This window comes from Propithecus coquereli, unplaced genomic scaffold, assembly GCF_000956105.1.
Source record: "Propithecus coquereli isolate 6110/MARCELLA unplaced genomic scaffold, Pcoq_1.0 Scaffold351, whole genome shotgun sequence".
NCBI lineage: Eukaryota > Metazoa > Chordata > Mammalia > Primates > Indriidae > Propithecus > Propithecus coquereli.
This window is the reverse complement of record NW_012149186.1, coordinates 885,633-896,496: the sequence shown is the minus strand read 5'-3', so window position 1 is coordinate 896,496 and position 10,864 is coordinate 885,633. Positions and strand designations below refer to the sequence as shown.

The 10,864-nt window shown below is 51.7% G+C and overlaps 1 protein-coding gene across 1 annotated transcript in view; it reads right to left on the bottom strand.

Moving 5' to 3' along the window:
* FRMPD2 (FERM and PDZ domain containing 2) overlaps positions 1–10,864 on the bottom strand; it is a 79,539-nt gene that overhangs the window by 10,953 nt on the left and 57,722 nt on the right. The window contains exons 21-26 of the mRNA XM_012651258.1: positions 10,454–10,558; positions 8,520–8,613; positions 7,221–7,306; positions 5,276–5,423; positions 3,304–3,518; positions 1,012–1,110 (exon numbers count right to left, since the gene is read on the bottom strand). Of these exons, the coding sequence (XP_012506712.1) occupies positions 1,012–1,110; positions 3,304–3,518; positions 5,276–5,423; positions 7,221–7,306; positions 8,520–8,613; positions 10,454–10,558 (747 nt within the window). The remainder of the gene's footprint in view (positions 1–1,011; positions 1,111–3,303; positions 3,519–5,275; positions 5,424–7,220; positions 7,307–8,519; positions 8,614–10,453; positions 10,559–10,864) is intronic.

Below are 10,864 nucleotides of genomic sequence, written 5' to 3'. Positions count from 1 at the left end.
TGAATTGTGCTGCTATAAACATTCGGGTGCAGGTGTCTTTCTTATAGAGAATCATTTGTTCTTTTGGGTAGATGCCCAGTAATGGGACTGCTGGATCGAATGGTACTTCCACTTGTATCTCTTTAAGGTATCTCCATATTGCTTTTCACAGAGGTTGCACTAGTTTGCAGTCCCACCAGCAGTGCATGAGTGTTCCTATCTCTTAGATGTGGTGAACATTTAAATCAGTAGACTCTGAGTAGAGTTTATGACCCTTCATGATGTGGTGGGCTTCACCCAATCAGTTGAAGACTTTAAGAGTAAAGATTGGCCTCCCTCAAGGACAAGGGAGTTCTGCCTCCAGCCTGTCTTTGGGCTCAAGCTTCTGGATCAGTTCTTCCCTGGTCTCCAGCTTGCTGGCCTGCCCTATAGAATTTGGACCAGCCAGCCCCCATAATCACATGAGCCAGTTCCTTAAAATAAATCTTGCTCTCTACACACACACACAGACACACACACACACACACACACACACACACACTCTCCTACTGGTTCCATTTCTCCGGAGAACCTAACTAATATAGACATCAAGGTAAAACTCCCAAATGTTCTGTTTCCAATGCCTCTTTTCTCTGCACTAGACCACACATGGCTGTTTATGCTTTAGGAGAGTGGACGTATATCCTGTTTTCCACTTCACTTCTCAGAATGGAAATTCTTATTGGAAATTCCCTTGGTCTACTCTCCTGGCTCCCGGCTTCGCCTCTCTTATACCTGGGCTACCAGAGAGCCTGGGCTTGAAGTTTCACAGCCGAAGTCTCAACATAGAAACATTTACGGGAAGACCCAGATGTTGGCGAGGCAGAAGCAGGGAGAGGAAGGAGGCTCACTCAGCTTTGGGGGTCAGCTCTTTCGTGCCCCTGTGAGAGGAGGTGGCACTGCACCCTGCCTACGAGCAGTGCTGGGCTTCTCAGGACCCAACAGACGGGAAGGGGGAGCCAGGTGAAGAGAGCAGCAGACCCTGCATCTTACCTGCCAGCCCTGCTCCATGTCGGGCAGCGCACCTGGAGGGGGTCGGCAAAGGAGGAGTGTGACTTCCTGCGGGGCCCCGCGCAGTAAATGGAGCACCTCCTGCAAGAAGCCAAGGTTTGCGGTTAGATCTGGGGCTGACATCCCCGGGGTCTCCTCCTCTGTGCTCCCCACCATCTCCCAGGGGTTGGCTCCCCTCCCACCACCTTGATCCATTTCTCAGCTCCAGAGAACTTTAGGGAACAACACTGTGGACCTGATTTCCCAAAACCCAAGGCGCCAAGGCTAGTGGCCTGTGGATCCCACAAAGGCGATGCACAGATACTGCGCTGGAAACGGCCAGGGTCTGCCCAGGGCCTTTTCGGGACAGTATCTGCCAATACCAATGCTTTTTCTTCAGAAAGGGTGACTCAAACAAATGGCTGGTCTCATGTCAATCTCCCTTCCTCTCCCATGTTAGAGGCCAACATTCATGTGGCCCCACCACCCCAATCACTACAACCTGGCACGTGGCTCTGAGTGTCCTGCCGTGGCTTGGCTTGGGCTCTGGGAATCTCTCTCTCGTGACATTGCAGAGACCTCCTCTCTGTTCCCTGCGTCTTCCAGTGTCACCCACCTGCCTTCCCCCACACTGCCCAGGGTGGTCTTTCCGAAATGCAGATTTGACCAAGCCTTGCTCTTGCTGCACCGTCCCCACCTCTGCCGACTCACCCTGTTCTCAGCATAAGCTCCAAGGCACAGCACACAGGGTCCGTTCTTACCTGCTGCTGCCTCTGGCCCCAGCTCACTCTATGCCACCTGCTCCCCTCTGCACCCACACCCTAAGCTCCCATCATGCTGAACCTCTTGCTCCAAGACACCCTCTCGACGCCCAGGACACGAGGTTGCCTCGATAGCTCCTATTTCCCATCTAGACCAGGATGTCTCAACCTCTTGGCACCACTGACATTTCAGGCTGGAGAATCCTTTGTTGGGACACCTGCCCTGTGCATTGTAGGATCTTTAGCAGCAACTCTGGTCTCTACCCACCAGATGCCTGTAGCACCCATCAGTTGTCTCTGGACTTGGTCAAATGTCCCCTGAAAGGAAAAGTCATTCCTGCTTGAGAAGCGCTGATCCAGACGCCCCTCAGTCCCTGCCCCAGCCGCCCAGGACTTCTGAGGGCTGTGCTTCCTCCCTGGCTCCCTGGTGTAAGCACCGCAGCACAGGTCTCCTCTCCCGGGACGCTGCTGCTTCCTGTCCCTGAGCTCTGAGACCGTGTTGGCCATCTGCCTCTGTGTTCAGGCCCTCACAGAGTTGCTGGCCCAGCAGCAGCTCCCAGAGAAGTTCCTGGATCAGAGTAGGGGTGGATGAAGGCCGCTTCCCCACCCAAACACCCGCTGTTCTGAAGATTCTCTCCCCGGCCCGCCCAGAGCCGCTCTCCCTCTTGTCCGTCCTGCTCTGCGCTCTTGGAGCCACCCCACATGGGCTGCACGGGCTGCACGAGGCTTCCTGCTGGGCCCAGCCAGGAGGAGCGTAGCAGGGACCAGAGACAGGGAGGGGCAGAGGTCAGTGTCGTGTCCTGGCTTCCTCCCCCGGGTTGCCACAGGATGACTACGTCCCTTAGCTGCGGTCATAGCTCGTGCCAGCAAGTCCCCTGCATCCGGCTCTCTCCGTTTCTGAGGTTGGGTAATTGCTTTTCCCATTCCCTTTGGGCTGGGGGTGTGTAACTGTACCCCACTGTTCCCAGCCCTGGGCCACCACATGCCCCCTAAGCTTCCCAACAACCTGCCTACACCTTTATTAAAAGCTCCTCAAATGACTCAACTTTGTGACTAATATATATACCTCCTCTCATTGAGATTTTGTGCTATAAGCATTGAGAAGAGTTCTCTTTCAACTCTCTCTCTCTTTTTTTTAAATTATGTTTTTTATCACAGGCAGAACGATCAGTGTAACACTCTATGTCAAAAGCTGTAGATTCAGTAGAGAAATGGGAAGGGGAGCAGAAAGGGACGACTCTAGCCCCTTCAGCCCCTGCGCCCACATCCCGGTTGTGTTTTAAGAGACATCAGCACAAAAGCCAGAGTTTTGTCTTCGGCGTCACCAATGACCCTAATGAGAAGCAAGGCTCACTCAAGGGCAGGTATTTAAGAAAAGAGGTGGGAAATTAAATACGGGAATGTTCTGCCAATTGTCCTCTCTGTATGATCCAAGTCCAGGCCCCAGGGGTGACTCTCAGAGCCCAGAGCATGCCCTGCCGTGGGCAGGCCCGCACGAGCAAGGCAGGGCCAGCGGCACTCCTGGCCTCAGCACCTGGAAGATGAGGCCTTCCGTGGGCCTTCCGTTCACGGCCAGGATAATGTCGCCAGCTGCGATGGCCCCGTTCTCCTCAGCTGGCTGCCCGGGAAAGAGCCTCTTAATCCTCGCGAGATCACTCCTGAGGTGGCCGCAGCTCCCCTTCTCCACCTGCACGAAACTGAACCCCAAGCCGCTGGCATTCTTCCTCAGTTTGACTTCGAACTTAGGGCCTGTGTTGTGGGACGTTGATAAAAATAAATCCTTCAGTAGAGTACAAGTGAAATTCAGCAGCCTCAAAAAGCAAATTGTCAAACAGATGAATCATTTCTGTTTTACATAAAAGATTTCATTTGCTAATTTTGTGACAGAGTCCATTATCCACGTTATAGATCAGTGCTGTCCGATAAAGTGTAATGTGAGCTGCAAATACAAATCAAACATGTCACTTCGAAGTTTTCAAATAGCTACATTGAAATAAAGTAAAAGAAAAAAACCAAGCAAACAAAAAATTTTAAAAACAATTTAAGAAGTAAAAAAAACCAGGTTAAATAAACTTTAATCGTACATCTCATTTATCCCCAGATAGCTAAACTATTACTATTTCAACAGGTAATCAATTCAAAACAATTATTAATGACATATTTTGCATTCTTCTTACAAACTGAGTCTTCAAAGTCCAGTATATTTTGTCCACTTCGTCCACATTTCAAGTCCACAATAGCCACAGGTGGCGAGTGGCTACCACAGTGGACAGCACAGTTATAGGCAACCGGCTACATTTATATGTAAAGATATGGTTGATAGACCCACACGACATGCCCTTGGCATTTAGTAAAACGTGTATCACATACACTCCTCTTACTCCTTTAGAACTCTGGCCATTTTGCAGTATGCTCGAAACTGAACTTTGCATAATTAGACCGTGGAGACAATTGTGGCCAACTCTATGGATAATGTTTTGGCTGCTGTTTTATTTAGCCAAGTGGACTGACCATAAGACAAAACAGTTGCCTCTGGGCATCAGAGATGGACACGGCTGGGCACCCCGGGAGTCTGGTGGCCAAAGAAGCCTCTGGGCCTCCCCTCTGTCTGCCTCCCAGAGCCCAGCTGGCAACCAGTGCAGCAAGGGACAGAGCACGGACTCGTGAGCTGACAGGGGCAAGAATGGCCTTGTCTGAAGCAGGTGCGGTGTGCGACCGACTCTGCCATGGCCGGACGGCCTCCTCGGCTCATTTTGGAGTCAATTTCCCAAAGGCCTCCCATGGAGTGTGCAGAGGGGTGAGGACAGAGGAGAGAGGCTTGCTTTAAGCACAAGTGTCCTCCGTCGCACCCCGTCGCTCAGCCCTTACGCTCAAGCTGCCTTGCACCTTCTGCTGCAGAACCAGAAAATCTCTGTGAAGGGACTGAAAAATAGCTAAGCTCCAAACCACAACGTACTAAGGCAATAAACGTTTTCCTAGCAGGAAACAAAATCACAAGGGAAGTGCGGAGGGGCAACCCATCAGAAGACAAGCAATTATGCCCCTTTAAGCTGGCGGTGGGCTTGCTTTTTAAAATGATGCTAGTAACAAGGTTAGATTGCTGAACGCCTTCCTCTCCCAACCTGCCCAGTCATTCCTCAGATAACTTTGTTATGAATGCCTTGGCTGGAGCCAAATGTGTCTGAAAATGCATGAGCCTTTCACCCCAATTTCATCCTAAATAGCTATACACAAACATTAACACTGCAGCAGCTGATCCGAAGACTGAGGGAGGCTTGGAGGCAGAACTGTGCCTGATAATCATTTTGGGACCGTGCATTTGTTCTCCAGAAATATATTCCATCAGACTGGCCTCCGCCACATCAGGAAGCCAGTCACATCATGATCGCCACCGCTTGCTTTCTTTCGAGAACCCAGAGGAGCCTTCCTGCTTTCCATTTTGACTTGACAATTCAAAAGCAGCACGCGATAACATGACAATAGTAGCACTCAATTCTCTCTCTTACCATCTGTCACCGAGACACAGCTCGAGGGACTGCCAGGCAGGGCTGTTACCAAGGAAACAGCCGCGTGTTCATCTCCCATCCTGTCATTAGCAGAAGGACACTGCTGTGAGGTCCTGGGGCCTCTTCTCTCTAAGACCAGTCTTGCGACCTAGAAGGACCAGGTAGACAAACTCAATTCACACTTCATATGGCAACCAGGAGGCACCCCCTTGACTCTGCAAATGCTTCTTAATTCTCTGACGCTTCCAGTGAGCTGCTTCATTTGAATCTCCCATCCAGCCTTTTTTCGGGATCCAGATCCTTATCTCCAACTGCTGTTGGACAAGTGTACCCGGAAGTAACACATGTCCCTCCTTTTCAGCACGCTCAGTGCCAAACTCATCTTCCTCCCCTCAGTCACCTTCCCTTCGCCCTCCTCATTCTGCCTAAACATTCCTCTACTTGCATTTACTCCCTCAGACAGGAAAACATGGCCCCATTAATCTCCCAGGGGCCTCGTTTGGAGTGGCTCAGCTCTCCCCCATCTGGTTCCCAAGACTTTCGGGTTCCCCATCAGAAACAGCTCCCCAGTGCTCCTCCCCCATCCCCTCTCCCACTCCAACGTCCGCTGGGCTGCGGCAAGCTCCAGCCAGCATGGCTTGCTGGACACGGGCTGTGCCTACTTTGGTCCACCCCCATGACAGCTACCAGAGAATTGGTCTAAACACGAATTGAGCATGCAACACTCTTAATCAAAAGTCTCTAACGTTTCTCATCACCTAAAACCCAAACCCATAGCATGGCATCCCAAGCCTGCGCCAAACTGCCTTCCCCCTTCCTTTCTGGTTTGATGTCCCCTGCTTCTTCCCACAACACTGCACACCACTATCACCCAGAGCATGGGGCAAGAGCCAGAGGCTAGATATGACACGGAAGCTCTTTAGAAACACCAAGCTTCCATTGAGGGCCCTGGCCCTGTATCCACCCTCCAGCTGCAACTGTCACTCGGCACTTGGCCCAGGATCCCTGAGTGACAATTCCTACCTTCTATCACTGCCAGGAGGCCAGCCAGGTATCCTCTCTGGCCATGTTCATTAGCAAGGTCTAAAGAACAGAGGGTGCTAATAAATTATGACTCTATTCTCAAGATATGTCAACCAAGGTCACCAATATAAGTAAATTTCACCAGAAACCAGAAGACTGCTTTGGGAAAGGAGGCAAAAAGTGGCCAGAACACTTCCCAGCAGTCTGGACAGGCCTCAGGAATCCTTTCTGTCTCTGCTGCTTCCTCAGTTACCAGGAAAGCATGATGCCAACTCTGGGCACTAGCGCAATGAGAGGCTCCCACGCTCGGGCAGAGCACTGAGCACAGCGTGGTAACGTCAAAACACCGCCGGGCACTGCAGGGACTACAGACCACATAACGGATGAACGGCTCCACTCTTGGCAGCCTGGATTTCTACCTCCATTGTGATGAAAAGAACCCCAGAATGGTCTGGCCCAGGCCCTGGTGGGTATGAACACAGGTGATGGGAAGTGGCATGAACTGGGGGTGGGGTGGAGTCACCACGTGCAGAGGTAGGAAGGCGAGAAGGCCTGAGAGCAGACGGAAGCTCTGGTCAGGGGCTGCAGCAGCCAGAGCCAGGCTGGGGCCGCCGCTTCCCTGCACCCGCTCGGCCCTGCTGTCTGACTCCAGAACCCAGGCAAGGCACAGGTGAGTTTTTCAAGGCTATTTTTAGGAGGTGAATTTTTCTGCTGGGAAACATCTGTCTGCTACCTCCCGGGTTTCACATCCCCATGGAAAAAGTGGTGGTAAGAGGAAGAAGTGAAAGAGAAGAAAAACGGATGAAGACAAAGTCTTTCGTTTCCTGCCTGCCTTCCCCCTACCCAGAGGCAACTGCAGCTTCTGATGGTGCCCAGGAAAGCTCCAGAAGGAAGGGCAGCTCCCCAGCAATGGCGGACTCACCTGCCCAGGGCCCTTGAGGCACTGCACAGCCTGCTTGTGGGTGAGGCCGCACAGACTCACTCCATCCACCTGCAGGAGCCGGTCACCTGGGAAAGGGACAGGTGTCATGTCCCAGGCGCCTGGGGCTGCAGGAAGGACCCTTTCTGGAGGCCCCTGCCTGGCGCCTGCCCAATGCAGCCTCAAGGAGCAGGGCAGGAAGCAGAGGGGCCAGGCGTCCCCGTGGAGTCAGCAGGAATCCTGCCTCTTTGAACACCCTCGCTCCCTCCTCCCGCAGCATGAAGCAGACCAATGATATAAAAGCCTTTCTATTACTGGCTCACAGAACGGTTGAGCCAGCTCTGCTCAACCTTATCCTATCTCCTGTTTCCCTGTGAAACCATTTTTGAAAGTATTTTCAAGTTGCTTGGATATTTATATCTCCAGGATTTTTCTTCTTCTTTTAATTTCAAAAAAGGTCATGGGGCCGGGCGCGGTGGCTCACGCCTGTAATCCTAGCTCTCTGGGAGGCCAAGGCGGGCGGATTGTTTGAGCTCAGGAGTTCGAAACCAGCCTGAGCAAGAGCGAGATCCCGTCTCTACTAAAAATAGAGAGAAATTAATTGCACAACTAAAAATATATACAAAAAACTAGCCGGGCATGGTGGCACATGCCTGTAGTCCCAGCTACTCGGGAGGCTGAGGTAGGAGGATCACTTGAGCCCAGGAGTTTGAGGTTGCTGTGAGCTAAGATGACGCCACTGCACTCTAGCCTGGGCAACACAGTGAGACTCTGTCTCAAAAAAAAAAAAGGTCATGGTTGATGCTGGGGCTATTGGAATACTACGGGAAATGGAGATAAGATCCTACGTGCTGCTTTGGCCTCAATTCTGGCAGTTTTGGAGAACAATAAAAATGACCCCCTTCCGTCAGAGCAGTGGGAGCTGAGGAAGGGCAGAGAGAAGGCTCACGGTGTCCCTGTGTATGAGAGTCGGGCACCAAGGCCAGCTCTGTCCTCCAAGGGAAGCACTTGGTTCTCCCATGAAGGCCGAAGAGCAACATGTTTCTTTTAAGTCTTCTATTATTTTTATGTCACCTTACGCTTCCCGACGTGCCACTGCAAACATCCCACCCGTGTTAACCTGCCGAGTGGGCAGGCAGGTTCCATCGTTGCCCGTCCACGTGAGGAAAGCACAACCCGGAGAGGCAGTCGTCTGCACGAGGTTTCCGAGTGGGAGTAGGGCCAGGCTGGACGCTGTCCCTCCCTGCCCAGGGCTCTTTACACCGCGGGATGCAGAGCTCCCACCACGACTCCATCCCTCACCCTGCAGGATCTGCCCTTCCTTGGCAGCGGGCCCTCCGGGAACAATGGATTTCACGTAGATCCCTCCATAGAGCACGCTTGTGTTAATGCCACCCTGGAAAACACAACGAAAAACTCACCACCCGTCTGCCCACTTCTGGGGAGCTCCTCCACCCGCCCTGACTAAGGGAGCCCCCACCGACCCACCACTCGATCCCATAGCCTCATCGCCATCTGAATTCACCTGTTTGTTTAGACTGTATTCCCCACTGAGCAGTAAGGTCAGGTGTTTGCCAGACACAGAACAACAGACTAGAATCTGTGTGAAGGAGCCGTGCCCCGGCCCCTGCTCCAGCCCCAGTGCATGGCAGGTGCTGGGTTACGGGCCACACGGGATGCACCACGGCCTCTCCATAGGTAGCGACCGACAGAGGCAGATCTGGCTCAGGCCTGAAGGCTTGTGCCTGGCATGTCTTGTGTACTCTGATGGGCCAGAGGATGTGTGCGTTTTGCATTGTAGCAGACATCGCCAGATTGTAGCCCGACGTGAATATGGATGTACTTACTCACATTTCTCACAGCTTTGTGCGACGGTATGATTTTTCTGCATCCCACCAGCTATATTTGGCCAAGCTGGCAGATATAAAGTTTAAATTTCATTTTAATTTGTATTCCTGCCACTTTTTATGGGGGGGTTGGGTGTTCTTCATTTGTTTAATGGCCATTTGGATTTGAGTGCAACATTTCAAAAATTATTTTTGAGATTAAATTTCCCCAAAGAAAATCCAAGTTTTTTGCCAGCCAAAGGAAATCACCAACCTCTTCTCAGCATATATATGTATGTGTATGTGTGTGTGTGTGTGTGTGTGTGTGTGTATATACACATATATACATATTTATTTATGAATAATCCAAAATTTATCATGTTTTTCAGATAAGAAATAGCCATGTTTTGTGTCTGATAGGATTGTTACGCCAAGCCAAGAATAAATTGACCATATTTGGTACCAGCCTGTTCACTCCATGTAGACTCATGAGCTTTATTTCTTGGTTTCTTACTTGCTGCCTTAAAATCATCTACCGATGACAAGTTTATCGCAGGCCAAAGGTCCGACATTCCAGCTACCCTTGCTCCAGGCGTGCAGAATCCTCACATGGAAAAGCAAAGAATGCCCTCCATTCACTGACCTCTTGGGTTTCCTTTGCCATTTCCTTATCTGTTAAAAATTCCATTCTGTTTCCAACCAACAGTTAAATCCAACAATGAGGTTCCTGAAATCCAGACCCATTCCAGGGTCTCAAGGTAATGGATTATTTTCAGTGCTCAGTAATAAACGCAGGACTTTCCAACCTCTGACCTCTGGGTTTTCACCAGCTGTGTGTGTGCTATTTCCCAAACCCTTGGTAACCACAGTGCATGGGCAATCTCCCTCCTGGAAGGTCTCCTGGGTACAGCCCGGAACCCACATGCAAAGTGCCAGTCCTGATCAAGGCCGGGCTGGTGGAACTTTGTCCTGGCCCTGGGAGGTCTGAGCACAAGGCGCCACCCTTATCCTTCCCTAGATGGCAGTGGACTGATCCCCTCACCCTTGGCCAGATGGCAGTGGACTGCCCCACCGGCCTTTGGCTTGTGCCCCTGAAGCCCCTCCCTGCTGCACTGTCCCTGCAGTCCAGCTTGACCTCAGAGCCAGAACACATTGCCCATTCCGCCTGCACTGCCTCCCCACGCTGCTGGAGTTCCTCAGTGCCTGCTCTGCCCCACCCAAGGTTTCCCGGTGCCTCTCTGTTGTCTTTGAACTCATCCCCCACTGCAGGGCCCCACTGACCTTTTAGGTCACCACTTGCACTTGTGCACAGAGCACGCTATTGAAGGTGGCCATCTGGGGGGAATGCCCACCCCCGCTCCGGATGGACATCTGTTTAATTGCTTTCTAAGCTCGCCTAACAACTCTTACAGTCACGCTGAATCCAAGTGTCCCGTCTTCTTTAACCAGTTCCACGAAGTAGATTTCACCAGCCTTGGTCTCTGAAGGTGATGAAGGACGAGAAGAACCAGCATCCTGCCCCAAACAAACAGACAAAATCAAAAAAGCATGAAGGCACGTGCCCTGTGTGAGCAGATGGCACCTCTTAGCTCTGACCCGCTCTCAGGAGCAGGCAGCACTGCAGGCCGGACAGAGCACAGGGGCATTCATTTCAGCTTTACCAGTTCCTCTCCGTGGGGCCTTGGACAAGTCTCTCAGCCCCTCCAGACTCAGTTTTCTGGTCCAAAGAACTGGCATGAGGTCCCCTCTTCACTGTGCGATTGTGAATGATGCCCAGCACCTAGCAGGCGATCAGGAAGTGTAGGTTCCCTCCTATCTGCT